The sequence below is a fragment of the Diospyros lotus genome, chromosome 9 (assembly GCF_014633365.1).
Source record: "Diospyros lotus cultivar Yz01 chromosome 9, ASM1463336v1, whole genome shotgun sequence".
NCBI classification, from domain to species: Eukaryota; Viridiplantae; Streptophyta; class Magnoliopsida; order Ericales; family Ebenaceae; genus Diospyros; species Diospyros lotus.
Genome location: NC_068346.1, coordinates 5,283,954 through 5,302,234, shown reverse-complemented (window position 1 = coordinate 5,302,234; position 18,281 = coordinate 5,283,954). Strand labels below are relative to the sequence as shown.

Genomic DNA, 18,281 nt, shown 5'->3' with positions numbered 1-18,281 from the left:
AGAGCCTAGATGTATCAACATTGGTTTGTAACGAAAGTTATTGATATTCCGCTGCGTGAAAATAGATAAATGTGTGTGTTTATTATGAGGTATTGTTCTATATCATCCTTGTGATGATCTCCTTTCAAATATCCTATGCTAGCGGGCACATTCGGGAGTGGGCCCTTACAGTTTTGGTATCAGAGCGATTAGGTATAGGAGTGAGGAGAGTCTCTGTACACTTAGGATTGGTGGGTAGAGTAGATGTGTGTTTAGTAGTCTAGTGAGACTAAGTTAAGATGGAGTACTAAAAGGTCTTTTGGTTGTACAGGAAATGAGTGGACATCGAGGAAGGCAGCTGACACGCGCCCAAGGCAACCGGGCAATTCTTGCTCCAGGTCCTGATCCCATTCCGGAGCCTGCACCTGTATCTAACCCTACACCACCCCTAGCATCGCCTACTCCTACAGATTCAGTGGCAGAGTTGCGCCAAGAGGTTAGTGAGTTGAGGGGCACGATGGCTTCCATGTTGAGGCATTTCGAGGAATTCATGGCCCATCAGGGCAGGCCAGGACAGGCGCCGCCGGTAGCAGGGAATGAGGCAGTCTTACAAGAAAATGTTAGTGGTCAGACGTCGAACCCAGTGCAGCAGGAGGTTGAGCCTCAGGGTATGGATGGTAATGCTGGCAGTCAGTTGGTGAGGAACTTCATGGCACTCAGGCCATCGGAATTCAGAGGGGGAAATGACGTTCTGGTTGCAGAAGAGTGGCTGATGGCAATAGAGAAACATCTGCGGACCATAGGATGCACTGATGCACAGAAGGTACAGCTGGCCACATACCTACTTCGGGGAGCAGCTGAGAGGTGGTGGGAGACGGCCAGACTGCGATTCAGGAACAGGGAGCCATCTTGGGCTGAATTTAGGGAGCTCTTCAACGCCAATTATTTTCCCGCCTGGGTTCGTAGCCAGAAGACATACGAGTTCATCGAGTTGACCCAGGGCAACATGTCAGTGGCTCAGTATGAGGAGGAGTTCACCTCCCTAGCACGCTTTGCCCCCGAGTTAGTAGACACTGATGAGAAGAAAGCGACCAAGTTCTTGAGAGGGTTGCGAGTGGAGATTCGATTTCAACTGGCAGGTGCGCAGTTCACTGACTATTCTACACTGGTACATCGGGCATACATCATTGAGAGGGAGAGGAGCGAGCTGAGAGCAGCCCTGACAGCTACTAGGGGGTCAGGCTTAGCCCAGGGATAGGGCAATGACAGGAAGAGGAAGGGTGCACCAGGGCCTTCGAGAGGCACGCCAGACATCCCCCCATGCAAGACATGTGGAAAGAGGCATCGTGACCCATGCCGCTACGACAGAGGGGTGACATGTTACACTTGTGGTCAGGCGGGGCACGTACAGAGGGACTGCCCTCAGGGGTCAGGTAGAGCAGGCAGCCAGGAGGTGACATGTTTTAAATGTGGGCGCAAGGGCCATAAGGCCAACGTTTGTTCAGTGCCACCCCAGCGAGGAGGCCAAAGGCCGGGGTATCAGAGTGATAGATCTGGGCAGAGGCAGTCAGTGCCTAGACTTCAGGGGATGGCACCATCATTGGCACTACCATCAGGACAGAGCACCGCAGATGCTGATAGACCCCACATCCAGGGGCGAGTGTTCGCCTTGACTACAGCTGAAGCAGAGCAAGGGAAGGACACAGTGCAAGGTATCTTATCCTTATATGATATTGATGTTTGTGTTTTATTTGATACGGGATCCACACACTCTTTTGTTGCACCTCGGGTGGTATGTCATATTCCAATTTCCAGTACATTGTTACCATATTATTTGATTGTAACTACTCCGGGAGATACGAAAATGGTGGGTAGTGAGGTGTATAGGGATTGTAAAATCATAGTGCACGATAAGGAGTTTCCGGGGAATTTGGTGGTGCTAGACATAAAAGATTTTGATCTTATTTTGGGCATGGACTGGCTATCCCAACACTATGCTAAGGTTGATTATCGGCACAAGGTAATTCATTTTGAGTAGCCTCATCAGCCAATTGTTGTGTATAGAGGCATTAAACCAATGAGCTCCACACCCTTGATTTCGGTGATGAAGGCGGAGAAATTAATGCGACATGGTTGCGAGGCATATTTGGCTTTAGTGACGACTGGTAATGAGGACAAGATGGAATTGCCAGATATTCCGGTGGTCTGTGAATTTCCCGATATATTTCCTGAAGAGTTGCCAGGATTGCCGCCATCGAGGGAGGTTGAGTTCTCTATTGACTTGGTACCAGGTACGCAGCCAGTTTCTAGGGCTCCTTACAGAATGGCTCCAAATGAATTGAAAGAGCTAAAGGTGCAGTTGGAGGAATTGATTGAGAAGGGATTCATCCGCCCGAGTGCCTCATCTTGGGGTGCTCCAGTTTTATTCGTGAGGAAGAAGGATGGATCCATGAGATTATGCATTGACTACCGGCAGTTGAATCAGGTGACGATGAAGAACAAGTATCCCCTCCCCCATGTTGATGACTTGTTGGACCAGTTACGTGGAGCATCCGTCTTTTCGAAGATTGACTTGAGGTCTGGATACCATCAGGTGAGGGTCAGAGAAGAAGATGTAAAGAAGACTGCTTTTCGCACTAGGTACGACCATTACGAGTTTGTGGTCATGCCATTTGGGTTGACTAATGCCCCGGCAGTCTTCATGGATTTGATGAACAGGGTGTTTAGAGAGTATTTGGATAGCTTTGTTATAGTGTTCATTGATGACATACTCATCTACTCGCCGAGTTTGGAGGACCATGAGACCCACCTTAGGCTGGCATTGCAGAGGCTGAGGGAGAGGCAGTTGTATGCCAAGTTCAGTAAGTGTGATTTTTGGCAGCGACAGGTTGGCTTCTTGGGACACGTAGTATCTGGTGAGGGTATTTCAGTAGACCCTGAAAAAGTGAAGGCAGTGATTGAGTGGCCACAACCGACTACAGTGACCGGCATCAGGAGCTTTTTGGGGCTAGCAGGTTACTACAGAAGATTCATTGAGGGTTTCTCTAGGCTTTCATCTCCTATGACAAAGTTGACTCAGAAGGGAGTCAAGTACGAATGGAACGAGGCTTGTGAGCGTAGCTTTGAGGAGTTGAAGAAGAGGCTAACCTCAGCACCAGTATTGGCTATTCCTAGGAGTGAAGAGACATTTTCCATCTTCAGTGATGCGTCACACTCAGGTCTCGGATGTGTATTGATGTAGGATGGACGAGTGAGTGCCTATGCCTCGAGACAATTGAAGAAACATGAGGTGAACTACCCTACCCATGACTTGGAGTTAGCGGCAGTAGTGTTTGCTCTCAAGATTTGGAGGCATTACCTTTATGGAGAGAAGGTGGAGATTTATACTGACCATAAAAGTTTAAAGTACCTTTTCTCCCAGAAGGAGTTGAACATGAGGCAACGTAGGTGGATGGAGCTTTTGAAGGACTATGATTGTGAGATCTTGTACCATCCGGGGAAGGCCAACGTGGTGGCCGACGCATTGAGTCGCCGAGGGGCTTATATGGCGGCTATGAAGACCCAGGAATGGATGCTTTTGAGTCAGATGGGGGAGTTATCTATCTCTGAACCCGAAGAGAGACCTACGGGGTATTGTTCGTACCTAAGGATACAACCTGATGTGATGGAACAGATTAGGGTGCAACAATCACACGATGTGAAGTTGGCCCAGATCTTAGCAGATGTGGGGAAGTTTTCCCCAGTGGGTTTCGGCCAAAGGGGCGATGGGATGCTACTATTCCAAGATCGGATTTGTGTACCAGATGATGCGGAGATCAGGAACGAGATTTTGGCAGAGGCTCATAAGTCCCGCTATACAATTCACCCCGGCACGACGAAAATGTATCAGAATCTACGGAGGCAGTTTTGGTGGGATGGTCTGAAGAGAGATGTGGCAAGATATGTATCCCAGTGTGCAGTGTGCCAGCAGGTTAAGGCAGAACATTAAAAACCAGCAGGTCTCCTACGGTCGTTGCCCATTCCAGAGTGGAAGTGGGATAACATATCCATGGACTTCGTGTCAGGGCTACCAAGGACAACGAAGGGGTGCGATGCTATTTGGGTGATAGTAGACCGTTTGACGAAATCAGCCCATTTCCTACCGATTAAGAAGACTTACCGTTTGAACCACCTTGCGAAGTTATATGTGGAGGAAGTGGTGAGATTACATGGAGTTCCCTCTAGTATCGTGTCGGATCGGGACCCTCGATTTACTTCACACTTTTGGGGAGCGTTGCAAGATGCTTTGGGGACGAAGCTAAAGTTTAGTACCGCGTTCCACCCTCAGACAGATGGACAGTCAGAGAGGACCATCCAGACATTAGAGGACATGTTGAGGGCATGTGTGTTAGATTTCCATGGTAGTTGGGATGATCATCTGCCACTAGTAGAATTCGCTTACAACAACAGTCACCACTCTAGTATTGGTATGCCGCCTTATGAGGCACTTTACGGCAGGCCGTGTAGATCACCCATTTGTTGGGAGGAGATTGGAGACAGAGCATTATTAGGGCCAGAGATTGTTGAGCAGACATCAGAAAAGATTCGGATTATCAAGGCTAGAATGAAGGTCGCACAGGACCGACAAAAGAGCTATGCGGATAAAAGACGTCGAGACTTGGAGTTCTCAGCTGGGGACCACGTATGGCTGAGAGTGATGCCCATAAAGGGCGTACGCAGATTTGGGGTGTCGGGGAAGCTTAGTTCTCGCTATATTGGACTGTTTGAAATCTTGGAACGAGTTGGCCCTTTGGCCTATAGGTTGGCCTTGCCACCACAGTTAGCTGGCGTTCATAATGTCTTCCATGTGTCCATGTTAAGGAAGTACGTGCCGGATCCCCAGCATATCATCGACTATCAGACTATAGAAGTCAAGGAGGATGTCACATACGAGGAGAAACCTATTAGTATTTTGGAGCGGAAAGAGAAAGTGCTACGAAATCGATCGATTCCATTTGTTAAAATTCAGTGGCAGTGTCACTCTTTAGATGAGGCTACCTGGGAGCGCGAGGAGGAGATGAGGTGTCTTTTCCCCCAGCTATTCGAGTGACCAGACAGGAATTTGGGGACCAAATTCTTTGAAGGGGGGGAGAAACTGTAACGACCCATTATTGGGTTTAGAATTTTAGAATGATATATTAACTTATTTTAGTTATTATATAAGTTGAGCAAATTTGATTCTTAATGTTGAAATAGATCTATGGGCTTGTATGTATGGGTTTAAATTAAATGGATGGGATAATGAGTTGGGCTTCAATTTATTTAAGGCAAATGGGCTATGAGTTGGGCTTGGGCCTTTAAGGAAATAGAAGATGGGCCATTTATTTGGGCTTAAGCCCAATACAAAAAAAAAAAAAAAAAAAAAAAAACATCCACCATCAACGCATCATTACTTCCCAACCCCCCTTTCTTTTTCTTCTTTCACCTTTTCTTTCACTTCTTCTTTATTGTTTTTCACTCCCTCTTTTACTTCTCCTTTCTTCTTTCACTCCTCCTTTTACTTCTTCTTTTTCCTTTTACTCCTACTTTCTTCTTTCACTTCTTTTTTACACCTTCTTTTTCTTCCTCTTTATCTCCTTTTTTTCTTCTCCCTCCCGACTTCTTCTTCTTCTTCTTATTCTATTCTTCTTCTTCTTCTTCTTCTTCCTCATCTAATACGCATTCTTTTTCTTCTCTACTGCTTCTATTCTGTTAAATTTTCTGTGGCAATTGGAGCTTCTGTGCGGGTGCTTCATCTTGATTTATTCATCCTCAGGCAAGTATCCTTTCTTCTTCTTCTTTTATTTTTCTCCCCTTCCATGTGTAGCATCTCTATTAAATTTTTTCTATCTACATAGTATAAAATTCCTAAATATTGTGAGTCTATTTGATGTCTCAAAAGGGGTTTGATTCACCCCAATATTATTCTGTGAATGGCATTTTTCACCTCCATTATGATGGGAGTTTGTTCACCTTCATTGCTCATTGTAGTGTATTTATTGGTATATCTTATATGTGAATGATGTCTGGATAATTAATGTCTATACCCGAATGTCCCATGAAATTGTGGAAAAATATCAAGTTAATGTGTGAAAAAATTCGGATGCTACAGTACCATATAGTACCTATACAGTATCTCAATACAGTACCTATACAGTATCTCAATATAGTACCTATACAGTATCTTGATACAGTACCTATACAGTATCTCAATACAGTACCATACAGTACCTATATAGTATCTCAATACAGTATCTCGATACAGTACCATACAGTACCTATACAGTATCTCGATACAGTACCATACAATACCTATACAGTATCTCGATACAGTACCATACAGTACCTATACAGTATCTCGATACAATACCATATAGTATCTCGCTATAGTATGATACCGTATTCGTACAATATACATACAGTATCTTGCTACAGTACCATACCGTATCCGTATAGTACCCCGCTACAATACCCATCCGAAAATTTTTATTAATATTAATTAAACATTTACTTAATGTATTGGAGCAATTGTATGGTGGAAAAATAACAATTTTTGCCATAACATTCTTCAATGGTATTAAATGTATATTGAGAACGAGAATTTAAATTTTACATTGCTGGTAAATGCATACATGATGCATACATGTACATGATGCTCATATATATATGTTCTTAGCGCACTTATTATTTTGCGCGAAAATAAAGGGTTCCCTAGGAGCGCCTGACGCGGGACGAGGTGGCCATAGCCCGGCAGGTTGTGCTCGATACGTTATGTGTTGATTTACTGATATGATGATTAACGCATATTTTGCATCGTGGCTTATGAGCCTATGGGATTTATACTTATGATGTATGCACTTGTATGATTATACATGAACAAAAATTTGAAATTTATAATTCTATGAGATATGATTTCCGACTCATATAATTGAATATTGATATGAAGTCGTTGTACACTCCTCTCGGTGTCATCATGATTTCTCTTTCTTCATACTGCTCCTTTGTACTAGAACTTGCTGAGCCTTGTGGCTCACTTGATCTTCTTATGCCATTCCAGGTAAAGGTAAAACAGTCATTAAGGGCGAGTCCAGTGGGACTACAACCCAAGGGTAGTGGTGTACAGAGGCACTCAACTCGGAGATCCTAGTTGCGTTTTGGTGAGGTAGATTGATGAGATTTTAAATTGTTGTTTTACATTAGAGCCTCATATTCAGTTTGTATGGCCTAAGAGCCTAGATGTATCAACATTGGTTTGTAACGAAAGTTATTGATATTCCGCTGCGTGAAAATAAATAAATGTGTGTGTTTATTATGAGGTATTGTTCTATATCATCCTTGTGATGACCTCCTTTCGAATGTCCTATGCTAGCGGGCACATTCAGGAGTGGGCCCTTACATATACAGTCTCGGCGTCAATATGACACAAACTACGCTATCATGTCAACTTCGTTTTTTGTGAGTTTGCACTACTTTTTTTTTTTTTTGCATATTAATTTAATCTATGACCAATATTTTTATTTTATTTTATTTTATTTTATTTTTCAGGCATCCATGGTAAGATTTTGGGAACAGGAGTACGGGGGCAATAGGAGGGTTTTTGTGCCTTCTATCGCATCTGTTCCAGAAGAGTGGATCGGTTTCGTTGACGGGCGCACTGACGGAAGTCTCCCTTGGTGGACAGTCGATTATGTAAGTCTTAATTCATTCTATTTAATTATTTATTTATTTATTTCCGTACGATTGACATATTAAAATAAAATACAGGTGTTGCTCCCTTGTAATGTAGCAAATTCTCATTGGTTTCTCTTAAAGATTTGCTTGAAAGATAGGAGAATTATCATATATGACTCCAATTCCATAAATGAAGATAGTCGTAGGAGCAGGGTCGAAGCTATACAACCACTTGTGAGTTTGTTACCCATTCTACTAAAGAAAGCTGCATATTATGAACATGTAACTGCAACTGCGACGCTAGACAGAGATTGGGAAGTGGAGAATACTGATCCTCAGAAGTTGCCTCAACAACCGGATGGGTAAATTAATTTAAATTATATTACAGGGTCAATTTTCATGAAAATATGGTTATGCTACCAATGTGTGTTATGTCTAATACAGGGCTAGCTGCGGGTGCTACGTTATCAAATATGTCGAGGACATACTGAGGCATAATGAGGATCACTGGCAGATGCACCCAACTGTGGATGTCCGTACCCTCCGAAGACAGATTGGAATATTTTTGTATAGACATAGCACGATAGTATACTTGTAGATCAATAGATTAGAAGATTCTTTGTTTTGTGTTTTTATTTTCATCTAGTTCAAATGTTGTATATTTTTGTATAAGTATAGCAAATAGCAAATAGCAAATAGCAAATAGCAAATTGTATATTGCTCACTTGATGAAATGTGGTTTGCGGTGTTGTTGATGGTAAGGGATAAGTGGTTGTGGTGGCAGTATGTTGTTGGGAAGAGAGACTGAGTCTCTAATGTTGTGATGGTAAATATTGTCATGTTATTATGTTGTTGAACATAGAGACTGAGTCTCTAATGCAGGTTCAATGTCCAAGAAACAAGGGAGACTCTGCCGAAATTTTTAAATTACACTTATGGGGTAATTTGAAGATCATTACATCATGTTGATCCAATGTTAGTAGTTAGAACAATTCATCATGTATTTGTTGTGCATTCTACCTTTAACTAACTTGAACAACGTAACAAGAGATCATTTTAGTGTTAGTGGAACCCATATATTGAGAGGAAAAATGAAAAACTTGGAAATGACTAATGAATTTTTTGTAGTTGTTCCTCACAAAAAGTGAAAAATAATGACTTTGTTGTGATATATACATTTGGGTTTACCCAAATAACATTAAAAGACATTATTTTAGTGGTAATGGAATATATTAATTTGAAGAAAAATCAAGAAAAATAAAAAAAAATCATTTTCGGGCTTCGTGGGCCACAAAGCCCGATGGCCGGGTTTCGTGGGCCACAAAACCCGATGGCCGGGTTTTGGTGGCCCACAAAGCCCGATTTTTTTTTTTTTTTTTTGCAATTGAATTTTTTTTGAAGTTTCCCACTAGTATAGTCTCAAATAACAGTGATTGTTAAGAAATTACACTCTAAGTTTTGAGCAAGTTTATTATCATAGCGTTATTATCTTGCTTTGTCCAATATTATTAGAAGCAATTGATCATGTGTTGGTTGTGTTGATGGTGGATGGACATCCTCACACAAAGTGAAAAATAATGACTTTGTTGTGATATATACATTTGGGTTCACCCAAATAACATTAAAAGACATCATTTTAGTGGTAATGGAATATACTAATTTGAAGAAAAATCAAGAAAAATAAAAAAAAATCATTTTCGGGCTTCGTGGGCCACAAAGCCCGATGGCCGGGTTTCGTGGGCCACAAAACCCGATGGCCGGGTTTCGTTGGCCACAAAACCCGATGGCCGGGTTTTGGTGGCCCACAAAGCCCGATTTTTTTTTTTTTTTGCAATTGAATTTTTTTTGAAGTTTCCCACTAGTATAGTCTCAAATAACAGTGATTGTTAAGAAATTACACTCTAAGTATCTTGCTTTGTCCAATATTATTAGAAGCAATTGATCATGTGTTGGTTGTGTTGATGGTGGATGGACATCCTCACACAAAGTGAAAAATAATGACTTTGTTGTGATATATACATTTGGGTTCACCCAAATAACATTAAAAGACATAATTTTAGTGGTAATGGAATATATTAATTTGAAGAAAAATCAAGAAAAATAAAAAAAAATCATTTTCAGGCTTCGTGGGCCACAAAGCCCGATGGCCGGGTTTCGTGGGCCACAAAACCTGATGGCCGGGTTTTGGTGGCCCACAAAGCCCGATTTTTTTTTTTTTTTTTTTTTTTTTTGTAATTGAATTTTTTTTGAAGTTTCCCACTAGTATAGTCTCAAATAACAGTGATTGTTAAGAAATTACACTCTAAGTTTTGAGCAAGTTTATTATCATAGCGTTATTATCTTGCTTTGTCCAATATTATTAGAAGCAATTGATCATGTGTTGGTTGTGTTGATGGTGGATGGACATCCTCACACAAAGTGAAAAATAATGACTTTGTTGTGATATATACATTTGGGTTCACCCAAATAACATTAAAAGACATCATTTTAGTGGTAATGGAATATATTAATTTGAAGAAAAATCAAGAAAAATAAAAAAAAATTATTTTCGGGTTTCGTGGGCCACAAAGCCCGATGGCCGGGTTTCGTGGGCCACAAAACCCGATGGCCGGGTTTTGGTGGCCCACAAAGCCCGATTTTTTTTTTTTTTGCAATTGAATTTTTTTTGAAGTTTCCCACTAGTATAGTCTCAAATAACAGTGATTGTTAAGAAATTACACTCTAAGTTTTGAGCAAGTTTATTATCATAGCGTTATTATCTTGCTTTGTCCAATATTATTAGAAGCAATTGATCATGTGTTGGTTGTGTTGATGGTGGATGGACATCCTCACACAAAGTGAAAAATAATGACTTTGTTGTGATATATACATTTGGGTTCACCCAAATAACATTAAAAGACATCATTTTAGTGGTAATGGAATATATTAATTTGAAGAAAAATCAAGAAAAATAAAAAAAAAAATCATTTTCGGGCTTCGTGGGCCACAAAGCCCGATGGCCGGGTTTCGTGGGCCACAAAACCCGATGGCCGGGTTTCGTTGGCCACAAAACCCGATGGCCGGGTTTTGGTGGCCCACAAAGCCCGATTTTTTTTTTTTTTTTGCAATTGAATTTTTTTTGAAGTTTCCCACTAGTATAGTCTCAAATAACAGTGATTGTTAAGAAATTACACTCTAAGTATCTTGCTTTGTCCAATATTATTAGAAGCAATTGATCATGTGTTGGTTGTGTTGATGGTGGATGGACATCCTCACACAAAGTGAAAAATAATGACTTTGTTGTGATATATACATTTGGGTTCACCCAAATAACATTAAAAGACATCATTTTAGTGGTAATGGAATATATTAATTTGAAAAAAAATCAAGAAAAATAAAAAAAAATCATTTTCGGGCTTCGTGGGCCACAAAGCCCGATGGCCGGGTTTCGTGGGCCACAAAACCTGATGGCCGGGTTTTGGTGGCTCACAAAGCCCGATTTTTTTTTTTTTTTTTTTTTTGCAATTGAATTTTTTTTGAAGTTTCCCACTAGTATAGTCTCAAATAACAGTGATTGTTAAGAAATTACACTCTAAGTTTTGAGCAAGTTTATTATCATAGCGTTATTATCTTGCTTTGTACAATATTATTAGAAGCAATTGATCATGTGTTGGTTGTGTAGATGGTGGATGGACATCCTCACACAAAGTGAAAAATAATGACTTTGTTGTGATATATACATTTGGGTTCACCCAAATAACATTAAAAGACATCATTTTAGTGGTAATGGAATATATTAATTTGAAGAAAAATCAAGAAAAATAAAAAAAAATCATTTTCGGGCTTCGTGGGCCACAAAGCCCGATGGCCGAGTTTCGTGGGCCACAAAAACCGATGGCCGGGTTTCGTTGGCCACAAAACCCGATGGCCGGGTTTTGGTGGCCCACAAAGCCCGATTTTTTTTTTTTTTTTTTTTTTTGCAATTGAATTTTTTTTGAAGTTTCCCACTAGTATAGTCTCAAATAACAGTGATTGTTAAGAAATTACACTCTAATTTTTTAGCAAGTTTATCATTGCATCATTTTGGTGCTATTGAAACTGCATTATATACTCAGTTCTTTGCTCAACAACATACTACAACACAAGCTGTCAATTAAATTAATTATTATGAGTTTAGATGAAGGAAATTGAAAGATTACAAATATAAATAAATCTCAATTTCAAATATTAATGTAAAAAATAATATTCATTTCTGAACCCCCGACAAAAAGATATTTGATTGATGTTGTCATCCTTTTTGTATCGTGCCAGTGATTTTTGAGCATTGCTGAAACACAAAGGATATATATGGTCAGTAAAAATTCCATTAACACTTTGCGAGTAAAAAACATTTTTTTTTCACAAACGATCTAACAACTATTGATAACATATGTGATAACATTATATCATACCTGAATGAGTTAATGTCTATTGATTGTTTTCATCATTGACAATATTATCATCACCTGGAATTGACAACTGTATAGGGCACCGACGACGAGTGTGTCCAGTCTCTTTGCAAATGCTGCATTTCCAGCTTGCCCTTGCAGAGGCCCTAGCAGCGTCCCTGGATTCTGAAGTAGTGGCTGTGCTCGACTCTCCAATGGAGGAAGTCCATTCATTAGGGCAACCCAGACTGTTGTGTCCTAGTTCACCGCATTTTCCACATTTTTTTCTTCGACGAGCTTCCCCCATGGAAGGAATCCGACCATTTCTCGGTCTACCCGGTTGTCGTCTTTGCACAGGTGGGAGTATAACTATCTGTCTGACGTACGCTGGAAGAACCCAAGCAGCCTTGTTAGGGAGAGGATTGATGGGAAGTGCATATGCCCGTCTGACCCAATCTGCGGTGTAATATGAATGGCAAAGCATATGGTAGTGCACCCTCATGAAACTGTCGCATAAGGCAAAGAAACACATAGTGTTAACATATCACACTAAATTACGAACATAATACGCAAATAAAAGTCAAACCATGATACCTGCTAGCAGCAATTGCATGAAGACGTGGCATTTGATCAATGTCCCACTTGCGACAACTGCATGTACTCGCAACAATGTCAACTATCCCATCGCCTTCCTTTGCATGTTGCACGAGGTATTTGTTCCCTTGTATTATAGGAACTACACGACATCCTCGGTCTAATGTTTTGGCATGCGCCAAGTTAATATGTGCCACTGCAGCGGAGGTCACAATGGTTTCGAGTCTGGCAGCTGCAGCACGTCTATCACTAAACCATTTCTGAAGCATATGTCTCAAAAATTCATGTGCACTTGTTATAGGCAACCGACGTGCTTTCATCATGCATTTATTGAGAGACTCGGCAATGTTGGTGGTCATCATGGAATATCTTCTTCTTGGACAATATGCACGTGACCACTTTTCCGGTCTTGCTTCTGATGTTCTACCCTTGTGCTTAGTTTTGATGATGAAAAACATATGTTATTAAATCCCTAAGTCATGAATCAAGGTGGTGGTTTTCAACAAAATAAATTTCAAGTGCATTGTCAAAATGAAAACCAAAAAGATTTATGATTTTCTATTTTAGTTAGAGATTTGCAAAGTCAAGTTTTTAGTCTTAAAAAGAATCTCCTTGAAATCGTTGGTCAAAACAATTCTAAGGCAAAAGACCAACTAGAACATGTTTTTGAAAGTGTGTTCATTTTAGAAAGTGTTCATTTTAGAAAACTATCTCCTAGTATTTTGATATCTAATATCTCTTAGTAATGAAATGGTTTTGATGAATGTCTATATAAAAATCAATTTCTATCATGTGGATTATATGAATGAGAAAATGAATTTTTAGTATATAAGCTTTGAAGCAAGATATGAAAACTTATAGAAGAAATATTGAGTATGGTTGAGAGTGATTTGAAAAACTTGCTTGTTGAGAGTGATTTGTTTCAAAATATACTTTTGATAATCTCAACTTGCTTTCAAGATAATCAAAATGAGGTTTTAAAAGAATCGAATAAGGATGTATTGAAAATTCAAGATTTTCTATAGAATAGTCGACTATCAGGATCATTCTGTCGACTATGCTTCAAAATAGTCGACTATTTTTGATGTTCTGTCGACTATTTAAGCATCTGTCGACTATTTTAGCATCTGTCGACTATCGAGTAAAAATAGTCGACTATCCCTTTTGATCTGGCGACTATTTTTGTTCATAAGTTTCAAAAATTTCTTCATATCTCAGCATCTGTCGACTATTGGAATGTGTCTGTCGACTATTGAAATTTTGTGTTATAAAATAGTCGACTATTCGTTTTGTCTGTCGACTATTTCTTGCTTTAGTTGTAAAAATAGTCAACTATATATTTCTTTTGTCGACTATTTCTTTGTGCAGAAAGTTCCAACGGTTATTTTTTCAAATCCCAACGGCTCCAAACGGCTATATTTCTCTTCAACTTCGTGGGACACTTATATATACATGTCATAGATGATCAAGAGGAGACTAATGGACGGAAACGAGATGATCTAGAATTTGGAAATCATTTTATTTGAGCTTACAGTGTTCTCTGTGCTTTCAATTTTATATTTTTCTATGCAAGGCTTCGTTCTATCATTGTAAATCTATTCTTAAGCCTAGTTTTCATTGTGAGAGAACTTGTGACTAAGAGTGTTAACTCTTAGCTTCTCTCTTTCATTTGTATCGTTGTTATTTTCCTAGCTTGTGTAGCTAGAGGGCCCATTTGAGTGGGAGGTTGTAATTCCTAGTCTCGGACTAGAGGACCTACTTGGTTTAAGTAGGGGGTTTTAGTGGATGGTTTGAAAAATCCTTAGTGAGGAGCTAAGGTAGTGGATTAGGCTTGGGTTAAGCCGAACCACTATAAATCATTTGTGTTCTTCTCTTGTGCTTGTGGTTTTATTTCATTTATTATTTCAAGCAATTCAATAATCCCCACTTGCATCGAATTTTCCATCAAAAGGATTTCAAAGTTTTAAATCAAGTTTTTAAAATCACCAATTCACCCCCCCTCTTGGTGTGTGCCATAGAACCTACCTGTTCTAACAGCTTCCATCAATGTCAAATGAGTCTGAGGATGCATCGATTGTATTTCTGCCAAGTATGTATCACACTCTGTTGTGGTGTAACTGTATGCTGCAAGGTAGAATGCAGTCATCACATCTTTTCGCTGTCTACAACGTTTCTTCAAGTTTTGCTTAAGGTGGAAGAAACAAAAGACATGTGGGATAGAAGGGAAGACATGACTCATCGCATTCGCAATGCTTTGGTGACGATCAGAAACAATGACTAAATCTTCTCGCACTCCGATAGCCTCTCTCAATTTCGTCAAAAACCATATCCATGATCTGTCAGACTCACCATCTCCAAATCCAAAAGCGATGGGATAAATCATTTCCTCCCCATCTTTGCAAGTTGCAACGAATATCACCCCTTTGTGTTCACCTTTCAAATGTGTGGCATCAACGGCAACAACCGGTCTTATGTAAGACCGAAAACCATGAAGGCAAGCTCCGAGTGCAAAAAATGAATATAAAAAATAATTATTTTCATTTGTCTCTATTGCCGTGATACTGCCAGGATTTGTTTCTTTTAACATGTGAAAATATGAGGGTAGTTGCTGATATGATTCATCTGGATTACCATAAGTAAGTCTCTTTGCATGTTGTAAAGACCTCCAAGCTTTAGTGTACATAATCTGCACATCATGTTGTTCCAGCAACTCTCTCATTAGCATTCTAGGTGTATATTCACTACTCGCCACTCTTTCAGAAAACAAACTTCCGATGACAATAGCCTTCACACTTCGAAAATGTGAATCGTATACGTCCGGAGTACACGTGTGACTCAGCATAAATTTCACCACATGCCAAAACGAACAACCAGGTCTACATCTTGCACGAAGCATAAATTTGCAGTTCACATCCTTGCAACCAGCCTCAAATCGAATTGTGCACGAACGTCTGACTCGATAGTCCATCTTCACATCAACACAATATTGTCCAAATGCCAAAATTAGTTCCTGTTTACTTTTAAAGAGTGCACCCATGTGTAAAAGATCACCTTGGTATGGAATAGACACTTCAGGTCTTGTTTCCTCAATTGCATAATTTTCTACACCAGGAACGATCCAGTTTCTTTGTAAATGGTTGTCCTCAAATTGTGAACCTGAAAATCTTACTTCTGGGTACTCCGGACTCACTTCTCTTTCATCACCACCATCATCACTATTATCACCATCGCTATCGTCACTATTATTATCAGTTTCATTATCACAATCATCATCCGTATGTGGAGCGTCATCTGACAAACCACCCATACCATATGTACCAAAATCATCATTTTGCAGTGGACTACGTGCGGATGTAAATGGAACGGCACCTGAATCTTGATTACCACCACTACGTAGATTACAAACTCCAATATCTTTACAAATCATATCAACATACATCACTTTATATTTTCTGTCATCGCACATAATAAACCTGACACCGTAGTCGTCCTTGATAGGGAACTTGGTAGCTGGAAGTTCGCTTGAGTGTTCCGTTACAAAATGAATGGTGATATCGTACCTTGTTTTATCAATTCCCGTTACTGTGTACACAATCTCAACCAATTGAGTAAAAGTCGTATTTTTGTAGATTCCCGCACACATCCTATTACCCCCAATATACTTATTATCATTCCATTCCTCGTTCCACACGATGACCAACTGCACTAAATCCATTGCTGCAAGATTGAAAGGAGTAAAAAATTAGTCTCACCATTACCATGGATGCAACGGACCCACACACACCCAAATCGGGTTCATTTCCTTATTAAACCAAGTCATAACTATAAGTAAGTAAGTTTATTTGCTTTTTGAGATTTGTATTTTATTTTCTTTTTCTAAAGAGATGATTTGTACAATTAAACATGATTTTTGACTTATAAACTAACAACCAAGTTATGATAATTTTTCATATGTAATTTAAGAAAAATATTTAAAAATTTTATGAAAAACATTGGAGGATTTTAACATAACACATTTAGGCACAAATGCTTAAAAAGTTAAATTTTGTTAAATAATATGATAAAATTAAATATATTATATTAAATTATATTATTTTACTCATATATAATATTAAATTATTTAACAAAATACTCATATTATTTTAAAAAATAATATATATAAAAACCATATCAGGTTTGTAGGCAACAAAAATCATAATGCCTACAAAAATCATAATCGGGCTTAGTGGGGGAACAAAGCCCGATAGGGCTTTGTGGGGGAACGAAGCCCGATCGGGCTTTGTGGGGGAACGAAGCCCGATCAACTGTTATCGCCCACAAAACCCATAAACGATGTGCAGTTTTGAAATTTTTTTTTTCATCCGAATTAGAGCAGATTTGGAATGATATCTATCAAAATATGTTCTGCTCACAACTACAATCATTCTACACAACCTTAATAAGCAATGTGAACACAAAAATTATTTTAAAAAAATAAAACAAATACAAATCGAATAGATACCTTGAGATATTGGGTGAAATTATTTGTTGAAGAGAAAGAAACTTATTGAATGAGACTTCAGTGAGGTCGCTGCAATTGATAAAGAAGATTGAATGACCCAACAAGCAAAAAGATTGAATGTATGAAGAATGATTGAGTTTGGATAGTTTGACAATGGAGAGAAAGAGAGTAACGTGAATGTGGGAAGAGGAGAGAGAAGAAAGGTTATATGAAAGAGATAAGGATATTTTGGTAAATGAGGCTAAGGACAGTAGGGTTTTCTATTTTAAAATCTCATTAAGGGTATTTTTGGTATTTTACATAAAAGTGGCTATAGAGTGTAATTAGTTTGTTTGAATAGTTAAAAACATTTTTTTTCTGTAAAAAGTACAAAAAAGATTTTATACATTTGACTTTGGTCAAATATGAATTCATCCCTAAAATAAAAGCAATCAGGTCAACCTAGTTTAACATGGGAGCTAATATCCTTACTTTTAAGAAATGACATAAAAGCTTATAAAATTAACTAAAAGAGAAAAAATCTTGAGTTTTTTTTTTAACTTCTTTGAAAATAAAAGATTTATTAAGAATAAAATCTCAATAGATAATAAGTGTTTTAAACATATAAGAATCATATGAGAGTTTATACAAAGGTTCAAGCATGGCTTAATCTTTTAAGGCTAGTTCAAACGTTTGTTAATAGTAGGCGTTATTTCTCGATGCGGGAATTTTCTTGTAAATAGATAATAATGATATTTAGGTTATATTTTTTTATAAATATTGTCAATGTTAATTTTTAACCTGATGCCACAAAATTTATATGATACTAAATTAGTTAGAGAAATTCTATTCGCAACCACGTTTTTACTCTTCGCAACCATATTTTAATATACCTAAAATACCTTATTTTAAAAACTCATTTTTATCCTCACACCCATTTTCTCCCTCAATTAATTACCCGCCACCACCTCTTCATATATACACAAACATATATATATATATATATACACACATACATATACATTAACAATCCGCATACACAAAAAATAAATATATGTATGGCCGCTGCTTCCTTCCTTCCTCTCTCTCTCTATATATAGTCGATGCTTCCTTCCTTCCTTTCTCTCTCTCTA

The 18,281-nt window shown here is 38.8% G+C and overlaps 2 protein-coding genes and 1 pseudogene across 2 annotated transcripts; 2 read left to right on the top strand and 1 right to left on the bottom strand.

Moving 5' to 3' along the window:
* The first annotated feature begins 313 nt into the window (after positions 1-313).
* Positions 314-2,017, top strand: LOC127810037 (uncharacterized). The gene is made up of 2 exons (XM_052349255.1): positions 314-1,147; positions 1,238-2,017. Exons 1-2 carry the CDS (start codon positions 314-316, stop codon positions 2,015-2,017), a joined length of 1,614 nt encoding a protein of 537 aa, XP_052205215.1.
* Positions 2,018-2,056: 39 nt separating this feature from the next.
* Positions 2,057-5,068, top strand: LOC127810036 (uncharacterized; annotated as a pseudogene).
* Positions 5,069-11,904: 6,836 nt separating this feature from the next.
* On the bottom strand, positions 11,905-13,030 carry LOC127810241 (uncharacterized). The gene is made up of 3 exons (XM_052349619.1): positions 12,669-13,030; positions 12,099-12,580; positions 11,905-11,974 (listed from the first exon to the last, which is right to left on the bottom strand). The coding sequence occupies exons 1-2, from the start codon at positions 13,028-13,030 to the stop codon at positions 12,115-12,117; spliced, it is 828 nt and encodes a 275-aa protein (XP_052205579.1). The 3' UTR covers positions 11,905-11,974; positions 12,099-12,114.
* Positions 13,031-18,281: the final 5,251 nt, after the last annotated feature.

Coding starts and splice junctions, on each gene's coding strand:
- LOC127810037 (XM_052349255.1), top strand. CDS start 314: ATGAGTGGACATCGAGGAAGGCAGCTGACACGCGCCCAAGGCAACCGG. Junction 1,148..1,237: donor TCACTGACTATTCTACACTG/GTACATCGGGCA, acceptor GCCCAGGGATAG/GGCAATGACAGGAAGAGGAA.
- LOC127810241 (XM_052349619.1), bottom strand. CDS start 13,030: ATGATGACCACCAACATTGCCGAGTCTCTCAATAAATGCATGATGAAA. Junction 12,581..12,668: donor CATGCAATTGCTGCTAGCAG/GTATCATGGTTT, acceptor CTTATGCGACAG/TTTCATGAGGGTGCACTACC.